We start from the raw sequence: 17,731 nt of genomic DNA, 5'->3' as shown, positions 1-17,731 counted from the left end.
AGAATACAAAAAAATTAAAATAAAAAAAAAAGAAAAAATTTGAATTTACCTCCTTTTTCCCCGAGTGTTTTGGTTCCAAAATTGGAACTACAATTAATTGGTATCGTTTTTTGTTTTTTTTTTTTTTTCATTTTCGTCCCTACCTGTTGATAGTCTTTCAGCAAACAACCGAAGCATTAATCAGTTCTCGGCTTCCCGCGATTCCGAGTCGAAACTTTCATTGATGCGGGACTTCGGTGCTCAGCTGATTCTTCGAAATTTACGTTAAAATTTTTGAAGTTTTGGAGCAGATGTCGGATTTGATCTTGCGTTTCTTCCTTGAAAGCACTAGATCAAGATCAGGTAAGCGTTAACTTTTTTCATTCATACACCTTTTGCCTTTGATTTTGCTCTTTATATGTTCTCTTTTTATGATAAAACTACAATTTCAAGAGAGTGAGAGATTGAGAGCTGAATTGATCATTCATTATATGCAAACATTTGAAAAATTGGAAGAAATCCAAATAAGAATCACAGTTTTGGGTAGTTACAGGGGGAAAAAGGGCTATGGGAAAGTTTGCTCACTGATACAAACAGCAACATAGGACCAACTCTGCTTAAATAGTTTAATAGTTTTTTTTTTTTTTGGGTTTTTCATTACTTAACTGAAGCACTTATGCCTTTGAAAAGATCTCTGGTAATCTCATCTAGGAGTCCATTAAGCACATACTTCTCCACATCCCTAATAACATCATCTTTCTCAAGGAATGCAAACATCACGCAGTTCCAACCCAGATCCCACATACAATTCACATCTGGTTCCTTGTTGTAGACATCGGCCTCAAGCATCTTCGGTAGGTAGTCTTCGAAGGGAGAATCTTCTCTCCCATCCCTTCCATATAACTTCAACTTATCAAAGTCTTTACACATTTGCTTGACCAATTCATCCAAGGATTTTGCTTTGTTTGAAGTGATGGATACCTTCAGGAATGGATGAACGCTTAGTTCCTGCCTTCTGCCTTTCCTCTTCATTACTTCGTAGCCGCAGTCTAAAACGAGCTTGCTCTCTTGATCGTGATAGTCGAGGCCGTTTGCATGAAGAATGCTGATGGGAATGTTGAGTTTGAAAAGTGCCTCTGCTGTGTTCATGAATAATTGACTTTTCATAAGTATCTGCTTCAGGTGATTTTCACTCTCTGTCAGTGGCTCTGGCATCTCTGATGTATAAGTTCTTTGCGTTTGTGATTGTGGGGTGTAAGAGATTTCTGTGCTTTCTTCTTGAGTTCCTAAAAAACAATGAACTTTAGAAGATAAGTTTCTTCATTCTTCCCCTTCCCAAATCACCAAGTCTACTAAAAACATAAAAGGAAAAAATCGGATTGCTGCTATTCCTATGGCCTTAATTGTTAGAAAAGATCAGAAGCAAATTAAGGTTTCCTTATGAGGGCGGTATAATACACATGCAGTCAACTTTTTATGGTTCAGTCTCCATATAGTAGAGGTGGACATCTTATGCATTTTTTTTATATGTGCTTGTGTTGTTGTGTGTGCATAAACACCTATTTAAAATTTGTAGAAGTTGGTGTAAGCTCATCTTTATAGAACCTTTTGTTAAAAGAAAAAGCATTTCATGAGTTGTAATGGGAAAAAGTGAGAAAAGTTTTTGAAAATGCAAAATTGTACTTACGACGTAGTGGATCAGTTGCACTGTTCTTAACTGTGTGTTCTTTGGCTCTACCAAGATCAGGTTCTTGATCTTGGTGTTCATTTGTAGCCATTGGCACTGTATTTTGACACTGCATAAGATCAAAAGAGTTAAATGGGCTCCAAACAGAATGAAAGTGGCTTCATTTGTCAGAAATAATTGCTTAATAATTGTAGTGATTGTGATCTTACCCTATCTTTTGCAGCTAAAGCTTGTGATTCATTTAGGCTTTGGCTATCATCTTCAACAGGACTGCACAAAACTGAATTTTGCTGAGCTGCTTTCTGTAGCTCTTGTGCCACACTTGATGGTTGTAGGCTTGCTACTGACTTTTTGGATCTAGTGATCTGTGCTTCCACTTCTTCGAACCTGCTGGCTTTCATTTGATCTGCTTCTCTTGAGATAGCAAGTTTCTCCTGCCTTGTCTGTTTCCCCTCTTGCAAAATGGAACTCTGATGCTTCAGCATCCTCGGCAAGTTAGTAACACTTCCACCTTTTTTGGTCATTACTTCATTGATCTTCCGAGGAACCTCAAGTTTGTGCCCTTTTGCTCTCTTTGCCTTCATTGTCGTTTGAACTTGAGCTGGTTTCTCATCCACAGCAAACAGGATGCGAGCTTTTGCTGTTTCAGATTCTATATCTCCTCCAGAGTAATGCTGACTGGATTTTCTGTTTATTGAATCTTTAATTTTGAAGTTTAAGTTTATTGAACTTCTATCTCTGGCAGGATTTTCTTGGTGCCTACCATCTGGGAATCCATTGAATTGTGTTGCATCAATATGTTCAGTGGAGCCTTTCCTAGTAGTTGCTGCATGGCTCATTTGTGGCTGCTTGTTTTGCAAATTGGTTGCACCAGACATCGGTTTGGAGAAATTACCAGATACTGGTTCATTTCCCTTTTGTTTCTTCCCCTGCAGTTTCTGTTTAGTACTATGTTGTTCCTTCTCTTCTGTTTGACGCTTTTTCTCTTGAAGCTCAGATTTTTGGAGCATGTGTACGTGTTGAAATGCGTGATTATGTTGCAGCTTTTGTTGATTGCCTAGGAGAAGCTTGTTAGAATATCTGTTTTCCATATGATGCATGCTTTCACTGAACTCTGTTTTTTCTTTCATTGTAAGTGCAGATTCTGATCTTTTATGCATATATGGTATCATCTGCTGCATCTCATCCTTGAAAACTGGTTCTTTGGATTCACTTCGCTCAGCACCCCTCTGTTCCCTGTGCTTTATATTATCCTGTTTTCTGTCCTTTTCTTGATTCTCTTTTCTACTTCCAGAGTTATAGTTCAATTGGGCATGATCACTTTGTTGTTTTTCTATCTTGATGTTGGCCTTTCTTGAGCTTGTCACTGATTTCATGTCTTCCAAGTCCTTTCGAGGTGGTAGTTTGTCATGGACAGCAACCCTTGTGCCACCATTTCTAGTTGTCAAAGTTTTTCCTGCTGGTGATGTAACTGTATCCTGAATCAATGGAATCTTGCTGGCTAGTATTGCCTTCTGTTTCACTGATGGGAGAACCGGGTTTGCAGTATTGTTTGTCCTTTGTTCAGCCTTTTTGGTAGTTTCCAGTGCAGGTTTCTTTGTGATCATCCCTTCTACCTTTTGCTTTCCAGACTCCTTCTGCGACGTAACCTTTGAATCTACATTTCCTGGCAGTTCATCAAGCCCCATCAGTTTCGCAATTACATTTGGAATTCTCGACTTTTCTTGTTTGGATGGCAATGAACTTGAGTGATTTTGTTCTGAGAATGCAGTGAGATTTTTAATGTCTGGACCATAGCTAACTGATAGCTTGTTAGAACGTGAATTTGAGACAGCTAGAACCTTCTTCTCATGCTTGGAATTAGTAACCTCTGGAGAATAGGTAAGAGCTGCCAGCCTCAGCTTGAGATCAGTTCTTGCAACTTCTTGAATGTCATTATAGTTTCTTGATGGTCTGTCAAAAGAAAACCTTGGCCTATCCAATTGCTTCTGGTCAGCTATTCTGACAGTGTTCTCATCCTCCTCCTCCTCCTCCTCCTCTAGCAATGTTATCCGACTTTTTCTCTGTGGCGTTGTTAAGTACTCTGAAGCTTCCTGCATGTTTACAAGCATCCTTAGAGACTCCTCCAAATCCATTGCTCCTTTCAATAGTTCCCGCCCAATTTCTATTGAATATCTGTCAAAATTGAGGCCATTAGAGCACGCTTGGAGGATCTGATTTAACTTTTGCGCACCCCTTGATATTTCTTCGATATGGAGATGAGAGAGAGTAGGGAGTTGGCTACTTGAAGGTTGATGCCTACTTACTACACTGTTTCTTCTTTCCATCTTCCCATAATCCGTCTGTCTCCTACCAATGTTGTGCAGAAAACTGAACACTGAGTTATTGCCTGAAAAATCTGTTCTCCTTAGCTTTCCTCCATTTTCAAGTGCAAAAGCAAGGGCCATTGAGAGACCTCCTATTTGTTCGGACTTCTGGCCACTCCCAAAAGGAACAATCTGATTTGATACCTGCCCAGTGGTTACCAATTTACTGGCCCCACTAGACCTGTTTTGTGCACTTCCAGCTCTAAAACCAGTCTGCAGGAAACCAAACATTTTAGCTAGATGAAATCATGATATCTAATTAATCTGTTGTATGAACTGATTACTTCTACTGGAGCTTTGGAAACTTACAGTTTTGAGTGGTTTTGGTTCCCTGGATGATTTATAGGTTCTCCTGGAGTAAGCATATGCATCTGCCAAAATATGCAATAAAAGGAACAGAGAATATTATGCATTTGAGTTGCTTGTTGATGGGGACTTTGCTAGCTAGCCAAAGCTCTGTTGTCAAGAGTCTAGCCTTATACAGGTTTAATTACTTAAACATCACCAAACTGATGAAAGTTCTCCTGGAGTAACCATATTTAAAAGAAAATCTGTGTTTTGCCTTCAGATGTCACCTGTCTATGTCTTACCCCAACCGTTTAATTCAATTAAACATAAAGTCATCTCGAAATTCTTTCCATTCTGTTCTTATATGAAGTAAACAGTTCTCTCATCTTTTAAGTTTTACTTTTACGTGCAATGTTTCCAAAAAATAGCTGGAGATGATTAGTCTGAAAGAGGGTAGCAGAGTGGAGAAGCTATGCCGTAGAACCTATACCAGACAAATCCAGATTGCCCTTAAAAGAAAAGTTCAACAGATTTTACACTCTCTTAGCTTCATCTATCAACGTCTACAAGAGAGAAGAATTATTGCTTAATCACGTGGCTGGTTTTGTTAGGTAATTGAATTGAATTACTAATTGCTTTCAAACTTAATTTCTTTGCTCTTTAACTTCTTCTTAGATAAAAGCAGGGGAAAGAGTACCTCCAGAAGGAAAGAAAAGAAAGACTAGTCATTGGTGCTAGAATGATACACTTCAACAGTTGAAATCATGTGCATGATTTGTGTGAGTTCATTAGCATTAGTTAGCTTCGCAATGTGCATAAGTGATGCTTCCTGCTTTTCTAATGTCTCGAAGTCATTGAATAAGAAACATGATCCACAAAAATGGTTTATGACAGAGTTTTAACTAATAAAGATGGAGGACATTGGAATTCTTTGATGCATGCTCCACATTGCGTGTTTATTGCAGAGAGTTCAGGAAATGCTCACCTGCAACCATTGGATTTGTACCCTTTGAGTTCTGAGATGCAGCCATCCGCTCCTTCCGCAACCGGAGGTCATCTAACAGCTTCTGTGCAAAATCTGATCTCTTGGCCATGTTACACTCTCAATTCGAACAAGGTTATCTTCAACTCTCTTTGAGCCAGAATAAAGATAGAATATCTTTACATTGTGTTTTGTCCGTTACTTTTTCACAGATAAGAGGTGGGAACATGAATGTTTTTGTTTCTTTTTCTAGTTGGGAGGGTTCTTTCAGAGTTGGGTAAGTTGGGAAGTCTAGTCTCGTAGCAATAAAATGGAGTTTGAAAATTTATCTTAGATTGGTTGACGTGAACGTTAGCTTTCTTTCTCTCTCTAGAGGGTCTCTGTAACATCACGAGTATCCTGACTTTGATTCAAATCCAAGCAATGGCAGAAGTTTCATTCTAAGGGCTTCCATCCCAAGCCTCCTTTACCAGCATCTTTCCTTTTTATTTTCTCTCACTCCCTCTTGATTCCCTTTAGCCACCTGAAAAACCTTGGCATTTTCCTTTCATCTATGTGTTCATGACGATTCAAACTGATGGTCTATAGGCGGCATTGCCCATTGGCACATGTCAATTATTGGAACATATCCCAGCTTTCAGACACTGATCAGGTGGAGTAACTTAGAATCCTAAAAGGAAAAGCTACGTCCCCATCTTTCCATTCTTTCCCTATCTTCGTGGTTTCCTTGAACTCCAAAATTACAAAGTTGTGAAGGAGTCCATTTGATTGGTATTTTCTAGTTGCAAATAAGAGAACAAAATTAAGGCTAGATAGGAATGGCAGGCTTTTGAAAGAGGGATCTGAGAAGTGAGAATTAGTGGGGAAGCCGTCTTTTGGGAGTTTTAAACTGACCCCACCATTAACCAAAGAAGCAAGAATTGGGTGGGGAAGAGGTGTCGAGTAATCAATCTTAGTGATGAAACAAAACGGGGGGATTGCAATTTTGCAAGACTAAAACTCCATTTTAGTTAAACAAAGGTCGTTCCAAGGCTGCAAAAAAACAAATGCATATGTGATTGGGGTTTCTAAACAAACACATTAAATTTATGATGTGTCGTGGAAGTACCTTATTTTTCTATTTTTAGGTCTTTTTCTTGAGCTAACTACTGCTGACTACTGGACAAGTATGTGCCACCCATTTGATTTTAGTAAAGACATTTAGGACAGCCGAAGGGTATTCTATGTTTTTTTCTTGTCTACCTTCAGAAAGAAATAGCTTCATATGGAATTTTAGGAGAATTCCTTACTGGATCAGGGAGTGTACCAATCAATTCAATTCGACGGTACCTAGGTTTAAATTGTGGAATTTCTATCACTCAACCTTTGCACTTAATTGTTTCTAATACTTTTAGAAAAAACGGAAAATAATTATCTCGTTTAAATTGCGGGTAGTCCAAAATTAATCTTTTGATTACTAATTTATATTTTTAATTTAAAAAACAAACTTGTTAGGTGAAAGAAAATTTTTATTTATAAATTTAAATTTTATCTTATTTTTTATGTACGTGGAATTAATGACATCTTTGCTGCATTGGTTAGAAGAGAGAAATTTACTTTAGTTTGGATCTATCTCAATTATAGTATCTCTCATTGGGTTACTCACTTTGCTTCGGATTTATTTTGATTTAGGTTTATTTTAATCTTAGTATTTTTCATGGAATAACTTTTTCAAGTCTATTTTGATTTCATTTTGTTTTGGATCTATCTCAATTGTAGTATTTCTTATGAAAGTTTTGATATCATTTGTTATGAATTTATATTTTTTAATAAAAAATATATTTATTAAATAAAATAAAACACTTATTTGTAAAAATTAATGTAAAATTCGTGATATATAATTATTGGTTAGATAGTTTCGGTAATGAATTTATAATGATTAGGCTGCCTATGACATTTATGTGTTATCTTAATAGACTTTAGTCCAATCAAATAGGAGCAACCCAAACCCATTACTCGGCTTCATCCCTTGCAGGCCCAATGTTTTCTATCAATCCAGGTCTCTTTACTTTCTGGGCCTCATTTTGGCCCATTAGCCCAACATGATAATAACGTTGACCAAAGGCACGTGGCAGTGAAAAGTCCCCATCGAGGCCTTGCCTCCAGAACCTTCTCCGCTATCCAGAGCCGTTGGTATCTTGCACTACTCCTCAGACCCCGGGAAAAAGTATCGCACAAATCCAACCGTTGATCTCATCAATCACAAAACAATCGAAGCCGTTGGATAAAGCCTAATTCGGTTCCAAAAATGTCTCGCACCTCTATTTATAACACTTGTGGCGCCACATTCACCAGATCCGCTTCTCCCGGTGTCGCTAATTGCAGTTCCTTCCAAATCTTCAAGCCGTTGAGGAACTTCGTCTATTGTCACGGCTTTCCCTCTTTGGATCAAATCCGTGATTTCTTTTCGTCCTTTTTCCTTGTCATTTTGCCATCTTTCTGACGATTATATGAATCGAATTCTTCTCAGAGATCAACTGAGGTAAGTCGATTGATTTTCCATAAGAATTGCTGGCTCGATTGTTCGGTTGATAGATTAACTAAGCTAGAATTTTGATCTTTCTTTTGAAGGTTGCTTTTCCTGATTTAGCTAAGTTCGAGTTGTTTCCTCACTGAAAAGGCTAATTTATCATTCTATCGAACTCTGAAATGAATCTTTGGATCTCTGTCGAGGTATTAACATTGAATCGTTATCTTTGTTGGCTTTGTTCTGGTTCCTCCGGGGTTTTTAGATCTGGAAACATCGTGCAGATCGGTTTCAAGATTCAGAAATTAAAGGACTGATTTATTGATCGAATTTTATACACTGTTGCCTGCAGCAATCTGTTTGATGCGTTGTATCTGAACGAAGATTGTGGCGGTGAATGCTCTAGTATTTTCGGGGCAAGAACAAGCTACAAAAGAGTTTGCTGTATTTTTTGTTAGCGTTTGATTTATTTGTTGATTTAGCTTCTGTTCTATTTTATCGATCTCCTTATTGTAGATTGATGAGCTAGTCATTGTCCAGATTTATGGATCTCCGGATTGTAGACTGATGAGTTATTGTTATGAGTTGAAAGAATCGAGGGTGAGGAAAAATTGTGTGCTGAGAAGATAGGAAAGGTGAACAAATTGTGAGGGAAAAGAAACTGAGTGATTGTTTTGTGTTATCCGACCTTTGCCCTGACAGGTGCGCTTGCATGGCAGGTCAAAAACCCTAATAAAATTTTAATTTTCTTGGTTTTTTAGGGGGAGATGGCACGGGAGATATATTTTTATTTATTATTTCCCCCCCGGCTCTCCCCCCTGTGTCTTGTCTCTTTTTTTTTTTTCTTAATTTTCTCCTGCATCTCCGGTTGCTTATTTGTGATTTATGCCAATCGTGCCATACTACGCCCAATCAAAGCAAATAAGATAATAAAGCAAGCCCATTTGATCGACTCAAGCAGAATTCAAATCTGGAGAACGAATGGTCTTCAATGACTGTGATTGCAACTAGTAAGGTATATTCCTTAATTTCTATTTCAACCCAAGAAGGTTCAATTCTTCACTTTTATGTTCTGTGGTACTAACATTGTGCCTAATTCCCTGTGCCTGGTTCTGATATGATATATCATTTATTCAATGCCATTTTATACTCCATGAAAGAATTGAGTTTAATCTAATTTATATTGAGCACATATTAAACTCACTCTCAGTGTAAAAGTTTGTCATACATTTCACATGCTGTCATTTATATGATTGGCAATAAAAGCTCAATAACATCCCCTAGAATTATGGGATTGAAGTTTATGTTGATGCTACCGAGCCTGTGGTTACTGCCCTTTGATTTGATATGAGCTTGCTGTCTAGAGTTTGCTTGTAATTTGCTTAAAGAGAAGTGGTGATTGGTCTCTTGTAAAATGTATGGAGGGTTGAGTTATATTTTGTTGTAGCATTGCTTGGCATGATTATGCATAAATTCACCAAATGAGATGCCTTTTCATTGATCGAAAGTTACGTTATCCTTTCTATTTGAGGCTGATGTCAAGATGTTACTGATAGCAACTTGGCTTCATGGTCGAGCGCCTTATAGTTATAGATGTTTTTGGAGTCTCCTGCTTTCTAATCCTTTCTGGAAGGTAAGCTGATTTTTGGATCTTTACTGCATGTACATCAGTTATAGTGTTTTCTATTTGATGGCTTGCCTATTACCTTGTTGGATATGCCTTGTAGGTCTATGTTTTAACTCTTTTGGAATTTACTCCCTTGGAGACCTTTAGTCAGTCACATTGAGCACCACATGCGGTAACGGTTACGCCTTCAATCATTTTGGCAGGTGTTTGCTTTGCAGTTTTTTTTTTAGCAAATTTAGCTGTATTCTGTTACAGATAATTGCTAGAGCTGTCACAAAGTAGGCGAAGAAATCTTTATCCGAATACTTTCATTATGGCGATTGCGTTTTCATTATTGAGTTTGCATGCATATAGAAGCGTTGAACCTTTAAATCTGAATGAATATTTGAAAAAGTTTCTGTGAATAGTTTTTATTTTGCTTTAAAACCTTGCGAACTTGATTGGTGATATAAAAGTCTGTTTATGATTGCGTTTCGGTTAAAATGCTACATTTTGCCTAATCTTGCCAGGGATTTTAGCATGAAATTGCAGAAGAAAATTTGTTTCAGGATTCCTGCAGAACGAAACTCTTTCTGGCCTTGTGTCACTCCCATGATATAATCAGAGTTCATTCCAATAACTATCCATACCTTCTCACCATTATTTGATGCTTTGATTATGTTTCTTTTAAATGAGTTACTGAGAACTATGATAAGTTTTTGATGATCTCCAAATCTTCTGCATGCTTTGATTAAGTTTCTTTTAATTGAGAGGTATAGCCATTTTTTTGTTAGTTTTTTAGCTTCTGTACGTGTAATGTTCTTAAATTTGTTAGATGGTAATTCTTTATTTTGTGTTCCGGCCATTTTTTTGCTTCTAATTTTTATCCTATAATTCCCTACTTCATTTGTTCTTTCTTCCAGGGATTTTCATTATACTAGCTTTTAAGTTTTCAATAGTCATTATGCAAAGGCATTTTTCTTGAACGCATTGGTATTTTCGTTGGTTATGAAGTGGCGATAAGAGTGAAAATGGAGTAATAAGGAAAGATTTAATTCATATGTCATTGTGGAACCTGGACAGGGAGGCTCGTACTGTTTGTCCAGGGTTCTGCTAATTATTAGTTGGATTCCTAATATAATTTGGGAAAGTTGACACCTGGCAATATATAACTCGTTTACAGAGTTTAAAAAGTCAAAAAGATGTTTATCTTGTCTTTAGAAAAGAGGGGATGAAGGGGTGCAAAGCTCTGGTGGTTGTTGGTGAAGGCAATTTTCTTGGGCTTACAACTCTTATTGAACAAAATGGGGAGTGGAGTGGTTGAGAAAGAAGGGTAATAAAATTGATGGAACTAGAACCGTCCCTGATGTGGATCCATAAGCTCAAAATTGGTAGAGCGCTCAAACGCTCAGGTTTGGGAGGGTGGTGGTTCGAGTCCACCTGGATCCTTGGTAGTTCTAAATCTTAAAGAGTACTGAAGGATTTCGAACTCTGTTGCGCTGCTGCTGAACCTATTATTTATCAATGATCAGGAAACGTGATGCCCGGTGGTAATGTATTCGAGCAGGTTGGGTACAAATTTCTAACCTTTCAAATTTGTTTCGATTTATTATTTTGTTTTAAAATTTTAGGGGGAATAAACAGTAGAGAGAAAAAGTTGGAACCAGGCGAGATGGGGTGGAGGGAGAGTATGGCGGCGGAGGGGGACGACAAAACCGGTGGCGGCGCTGGAAAAAGTAGGGGAGGCAGACGTTTGGGAAGAATAGGGAGAGGAAGTGAGGGATGAAGAGAGGAGAGGAAGAGATGGAGTCAAAAGCTCTCATCGGATGTGGCCGTAGGCTGCCAGATCGGCCACGGTACTGGCCTGCCATTTCAATGACCGCAAATGGTAAATATGACATGATATAAATGATATATCTGTTAATGATCGCTTTTATCCATAATTAACATTATAGATATTTTTAGGAAAAATTATTATTTTAACATCTTTTACTAGAATGAACATTGTAATATTGATTATTTAAAAAAAAATCTGTCTACGTCTATTATTTACTGAATGGCAACATGTGGAAGATGTATAACAGTGAAATGTGAGGGTAGTGGAAGTGAGTTTTGGAAGTAGAAGCAGCTTTATCCATCAGTCCGGTATATAGAGTTCTGATTACAGAGACGAACAAAAAGTGTCAAGGTGGGAAATATAGGCTCGCTCCCCATACTTCTCTTCTCTTCTCTTGTATCTATTTCTCGATGCTCTCGTTATTTTCGCTTTTATGTAGTGCTTGACGCACCATTCTTCGCAACATGCTTGGGATTTCCAGTAGCCAAAGAATGGAATTAAGGTCCAGAACTAGACTGTTCCTTGCACGGCCATATCTCCAGGGAAATATGTGCTCTTACTGGCACGCCATGTGCTTTCTTCCAATGGAATCTGATATCATTAACCGCAGCATCAAATAATTTTTCTTTCTAATTTTTGGGATTTTGCTTTTGTAATATTTTCATTTTTCTTCGTGGTAGGTGTTTCTTGGCTTTTCCGCCTTGTTTTTAAATACCTCTTTCGACGTGCCAACCTTTTTCTAAACCCCTGACGTGGAATGCCACCGGGGTCATCAAGCACTTTCCGGGCCCGCTTGCGCCATCGTTTGACCGACACAGGCAAGTTTGTTTATTTATTTAAGATAAAATGTCGACCTCTTCTTTTTGTGGTAATGAAAAATTTGATCTCTAGACTTGGAAACAATTACAAAATGTGCATTTAAATCTTAACCTGAGGTTAAATTAATCTAAAATACTGAACACTTGTAAATTTGAAAATCTGGTAGAAATTAATAATTGCAAAACGGCAATAGATAATTTTGGTGACGAGGAGGTAGTTCTAGAATGGCATGGACAACCAATCGGAAAAGTCAGGCGTGCACTATCAGTTTACATGGAAAATTTGCAGCATGCCACATGTTTCTGGGGACTTTGCCTAGGAGCAGTTTCAACGCTTACTTTCTTCTGGATTCCGTCATTAAATCCTAAAACACCATTTTCTATTCTCAGCTCCTTTTCACTCTTGGTTTTTCTTTTTCTTTTCTCCATTTTGTCCACTATGTCGTTGACTTTGATTCTCTCTGATTGTTGAGTTCATTTTGTTGATCACTTTTTGTTCTTTTTTTTTATATATAGTAAAAGTATGGTAAAACGCTACAGAATTTTACTACATAACAACTTACTTAGAAATATTGTGAACCCAAAGTTAATTTTATATTATATAACTAAAATGATTTTGTTCGGTGTTATTCCCTAAAAATTACTACTTCTCACATAAAACACATGGCCTAACCTTAACAAGGCAAGTAGGGATTTAGTGTCCCCATCTGTCCCCTGTTTATTCCATTGAAGATAGCAAATCCTTCAAGATTTTACTATTGAATGCACGTGCAAAGAAAAAGGAAAGAAGCAAAGAAGTACACAAAAGGATTTAACTTACTCCACCCTTTTTTTTTATTCTGTGGCCTTTTTCCCTGTCCTGCCTCTGTGAAAAGCTACAGTGTCTTGAATCTGAAATGAAAGATTTCTGTGCCATCGAGTATCAAAATTAGGTCTGCATTTCCTCACAAACGTCAACAGCATATGGCTTAAGCTTTTGCCCCAGAAAACTAAGCCGTAAAGACTCAGGCAAACCACAAAAAACCGTACGACTCCCCAAAAACTTTCGCAAAATATCTGGAGCTAACCACCAAAGGCACCTACTCACTATTATCCAAAAGGTAACCAATCAAGATCGGGTCATTTATAACTCTTTTCCCTTTCCCTTTCACTCTTTCTATGGCCTAGCTGGTTGTGTGGTAGAATTCCATGGCAATTTCGTGATCAACCCTTTTCTTTTTCTCTTTCTTTTTTCACTATTTGTTGTTCTCTCTAGAGGGAGGGAGGTAAGCAGAGAAGACTATTTGATCTGTTTCTTCACAGGCAGGACTGAAGGAGGTATGTTTTTGTTAAGAAGTTAAAGCCCGGAAAACATCTCTGCAACTTAGTTTTTTCTTTTCTTTTCTTTTCCCACTTCTTTGACTACCCTTTTTTTATTATTTTTCTTTATACCGACGCTTTTTTCATTTTATTTACCTTTTCATATTGATATGTGGAAATTTGAGTGGCTAGTGTGTTTCTCTCTATTGTTTTTTCTCTTTCTCATTTGATTCGTCTTCTAACACAGAAACAGCTGCAGCTGGCATTTTACTGAATATTTGACAATTTAGTTGTAGTGATTTTTAAACATGCAGAGCTTTTGGTTATCCTAGTTCAATTCTATATATTTTTTTAACAAAAAATTATATAAAAGCAGGAGAAATTTAAAGAAAATGAAACCATTACTACTATGTTAATGGAACAAGCACTAGGATTTGGTCAAACTAGTGGTACTACGTAGTGAGGGACAGGACCGACCAAGTGTTTCCTTTTACTTAATAGGCCGGTGTGAAAGGCATTATCTTTTTTCCTCCATCATTAATGTGTAGTAGAATAAAGCATCTTATACTTTTCTTCCAATTAATTTAAGTATTATATGACTGTTAGCATTTCATGAGTAACAACCAAATCATAAAGCTCTGTTCTAAATAACCCTTTGTATGAGATCAGCTGTTTCTTTATATATTTTCTTCTCTTCCATAGTTGGAAACTTTAGCAGTTGTTGAATCATGGCCCTTCCGTTGATTTAACTTGTAAAATGTGTGACCAACTTTAACGGTTACTACTTTTTATGTCAATGTAACTGTTGAGGAATTGACTCCATAGCCCATAAGTATAGCCTACTTGACGGATTTGACGGGGTAGTGGTGGAAAATTGGCAATGACTTGGAGAATATGATTACTAATATGATGGAATGATATGAAACCAGGTGGCCCTTCTCATGTCTGATTCAGGCTTATGTCCCAGAGGACTCAATCTCTGTTCCTAAGGTATGTTACCCTGTAGTATCTTTTTTTTTTTTTTGCCCTCGTTTGTAACATCTATCTAGTTCTACTATCAGCCATCTAAGCAGTGTAATCTCAATTCTATATATGCCATAGCTGCACCCCGTAATTCACGGCTGATTCTTATGATCCAGCTCTGCTAGCGGCTTAACCTGAAGATTGTTGCCTTTGGTAAGTTTTTTCTTTAATTTGATTGTGGTTTTATATTGTATATTACGTTGTTATTCTTGATTTAATTCCTATTTTGTGTGATATTTTGGTGCTTTATTGGACGTGATTTAATGTCTGCTTGTTTGTTGTGTTTCCTTATAGACTCTAATTGTCTGATTAAGGTGTACAGGAGCTTGTTTCTTGATTCTCACATCAATGTTTACTTAAAAGCAGATTACTAGCCGTTTTAGTTGATTAATTCTGAAGAATAAGTCCCAAGTCTTATGCAATGCTATGCAGATTGCACTAAGTTGCTAGGATTAATCACGATGTTTAGTAGATGGAGCAATTCTAATCACGACCAAGAGAATGATTCATTGCAGAATGAATCCCAGGTAATAGAGTCTGAGAAGTTAGTGAATTTATATTTAACTATGGCAAAACCTTTCTGTTGTCTACAGAGATCTCCTTTTGCTGCTCTCTAACTTGAGAAATCTTGCACCAGTAAATATGTGATCTATCTACTAATAGTATCTGTTAAAATTTGTTTTATTCTGTCTGTAGATTGTGATCACTTCTTGGTTAATATTTGCTTTTACATAAAAACAAAAGCAGGTCAAGGGGCTTAGAGCTTCACTGCCACCACTATCTGGGCGCAGTTTGAACTATTGCACTGATGCCTGCTTGAGGAGATACATGGAAGCACGAAACTGGAATGTTGACAAATCAAAGAAAATGCTGGAAGAGACACTCAAATGGAGATCAATTTATAAGCCTGAGGAAATACGTTGGGTGAGTTACTAAGTTGTGTTACATATTTTTCTTCCTTTTAATGTTCATAAAAGAGGGTTAATGACGGTGGTTAACTGATATAATTATAATAAATAGCTCCTCTATAAGTTGCTGAGATTAATTTTTACCTAACCACATCAATCGTTTTGTTGTCAGCATGAAGTTGCAGTAGAAGGTGAGACCGGAAAAGTATACAGAGCAAATTTTCATGACCGACATGGTAGGACTGTTCTTATATTGCGACCAGGGAAACAGGTAATGGGTTTAAGTAATTCAAAACTAAAATCTTTGAATTATTGTAAATTTTGGAAACTAACATGGCAAAAAATGTTGTAGAACACCACATCATTGGACAATCAGTTCCGCCATTTGGTGTATCTGATAGAGAATGCTATCCTAAACCTTCCAGAGGGTCAAGAACAGATGGCATGGTTGATAGACTTCACTGGATGGACATTGAGCACTAGCGTGCCCATCAAGTCTGCTCGTGACACTATTAATGTATTACAAGACCACTACCCTGAGAGGCTAGCTATAGCATTTCTCTACAGTCCTCCAAGAATTTTTGAAGCATTCTGGAAGGTTTGAATTCTACCCAGTTGTAACCACATTCTGATTCTTAACTGAGTGCACTGAATGTCTCTAGACTTATACTATGAGTAGACGTGTTGGTTTAAACAATGTGAAGAATGAGGTTTGCAAAGCTAAATGACATCATGTCAGTGTATTGCATTAGCATTATAAGTTGCTGCTCATGCTGATTTGATTTATTAACAGAAATTAACCAACTTGCATTGCTTTCATTTCGGCAGATTGTTAAGTATTTTCTGGATGCTAAAACCTTCCAAAAGGTGAAGTTTGTGTACCCCAAGAACAAAGACAGCGTGGAGCTCATGAGATCATATTTCGATGAGGAAAATCTGCCAAGTGAGTTTGGAGGACAGGCTGTATTGCAGTACAACCATGAAGAATTCTCCAAGCAAATGATCCAGGATGATATCAAATCCGCCAATTTATGGGGATTTGATGATAAACTCCAAAGCGTTGGCAATGGGCACTCTGGCCCCGAGGTGGCTTCGGAGGCAGTCTGCCTTGCACCACCAGTCAGTTGAGAGCTACTTGTCATTGGCTTATTATGTAATAAATAGTTAATATATTTTCTATGCAACTGTATGCTAGCTGGATGAAGCAAGCAGTGACCATGCCTTTTGACTAACTGGAGCTGCAAGTGATCGTCAGGTAAGGATAAACATTCAGCTTGTTGCTCACTCAAAGGGGATTATTTTCTGCCTTTCCCCTGATGATGTACCTTGCCACCGGCTTGCCATTCTATATCTAGTAAAGAAAAAATAAAGCGTGTCATGCCGGGAAGAAAGTTACCAAAACAAAACTCTGAATTTGCTTTATCAAACGTTAGATTTATGTTCCAATTCATCATATGAAATACACAACACACAGGAATCTCTCATGGTAGGTAACTACTATTCTGATAATTGAAGTATTAGGAGTCTTAAGGAGAGAATAGATATATGTCCAAAGCATATATATATATTTATCAGGTTTCGAAGTCCTGTGTGCACAGATTACTGTTCCCGGCATGAGCTTAATCCTCGCTGAAACTCTATAGAAATCACAAACATTGGAAGAACCATGAAAGTTTTATCCAAAACCTGTACCAAATTTAACAGGGCAATCTTATTCAGATTATCTTCATGGATAAGTGATTCAATGTTTGACAAAAAACCAGCAAGAAGTGGGAGAAACCCAGCAACCCAAATGGTCAGATTCCGACATAGTTTCAGAGGAAATCAGTTAATGACCTTCAGAGATTTGGACTTTTCCAGATGTTCATTTGCGGGCATACGGGCCATGCACGGAGTTGGGGAAGTACAGCACCGATACGTAATGTAGTTTCTAGTGACTCTTTAAGGGAATCTACATCTAATTTATAGCGTATTTATTTATTTATTTATAAGTTATCTTAATATATATATATATTTTTACCAATAATATTCATTGTGACATTATTGTTTTTGCTTTATTTTGCGTATTTTGGTCGACAAGAAGATTCGGGGAACGTTGAGTATAGGTTAAACTCACATAGCTGGTGTGACCCAAACGTAGCTGAGTCGACTTGAAATCAGCTTAGGCAATATTAGTTGTCGCGGCTTGACCGGGTCATCGGTTGACTTTTCTGGCCTCTTTTCACGGTTTCCCTGCTTTTGACTTTCTCATTTTTTTTATTAGCTGAACAAATCCTTGCCTTTATTAAAGCACGTGCACCCTTTTGAACCTTTTTTTTTTGATTAACTGACAACGAATTCCTGGACAAGAAGCTTAAGAAAACCTGAATAGTACAATTGAGTAGTGCAAATTTAGATAAGTCAACGACAAGGTGACAATAATTAAGAGAATT

General features: G+C 37.4%; 2 protein-coding genes and 1 long non-coding RNA gene across 16 annotated transcripts; 2 read left to right on the top strand and 1 right to left on the bottom strand.

The window, feature by feature from the left end:
- The first annotated feature begins 114 nt into the window (after positions 1-114).
- Positions 115-2,024, top strand: LOC110417123 (uncharacterized). The gene is made up of 4 exons (XR_002445286.2): positions 115-342; positions 745-833; positions 951-1,161; positions 1,890-2,024. It is a non-coding gene; the product is annotated as an uncharacterized LOC110417123 (long non-coding RNA).
- Positions 463-6,621, bottom strand: LOC110417118 (uncharacterized). Its single transcript, XM_021429331.2, has 5 exons — positions 5,306-6,621; positions 4,342-4,403; positions 1,876-4,245; positions 1,667-1,775; positions 463-1,265 (listed from the first exon to the last, which is right to left on the bottom strand). The coding sequence occupies exons 1-5, from the start codon at positions 5,412-5,414 to the stop codon at positions 637-639; spliced, it is 3,279 nt and encodes a 1,092-aa protein (XP_021285006.1). The 5' UTR covers positions 5,415-6,621; the 3' UTR covers positions 463-636.
- Positions 6,622-7,544: 923 nt separating this feature from the next.
- LOC110417121 (Sec14p-like phosphatidylinositol transfer family protein) lies at positions 7,545-16,749 on the top strand. Of its 14 annotated transcripts, XM_021429343.2 has the most exons (12): positions 7,546-7,823; positions 7,913-8,823; positions 9,365-9,441; positions 9,536-13,169; positions 13,325-13,386; positions 14,298-14,358; positions 14,470-14,544; positions 14,824-14,918; positions 15,136-15,315; positions 15,472-15,570; positions 15,652-15,897; positions 16,128-16,749. In XM_021429343.2, the coding sequence occupies exons 8-12, from the start codon at positions 14,853-14,855 to the stop codon at positions 16,425-16,427; spliced, it is 891 nt and encodes a 296-aa protein (XP_021285018.1). In that variant the 5' UTR covers positions 7,546-7,823; positions 7,913-8,823; positions 9,365-9,441; positions 9,536-13,169; positions 13,325-13,386; positions 14,298-14,358; positions 14,470-14,544; positions 14,824-14,852; the 3' UTR covers positions 16,428-16,749. The 14 variants fall into 14 exon arrangements, with proteins under 14 accessions (XP_021285015.1, XP_021285018.1, XP_021285013.1 ...); XM_021429338.2 differs by having other exon boundaries at positions 7,913-8,014; positions 8,161-13,169; XM_021429342.2 differs by having other exon boundaries at positions 7,913-8,014; positions 8,093-13,169.
- Positions 16,750-17,731: the final 982 nt, after the last annotated feature.

Source organism: Theobroma umbraticum, unplaced genomic scaffold (genome assembly GCF_002168275.2).
Source record: "Theobroma umbraticum cultivar Fairchild unplaced genomic scaffold, ASM216827v3 scaffold_51.0, whole genome shotgun sequence".
NCBI lineage: Eukaryota > Viridiplantae > Streptophyta > Magnoliopsida > Malvales > Malvaceae > Theobroma > Theobroma umbraticum.
This window is presented reverse-complemented; position numbering and strand designations above follow the sequence as displayed.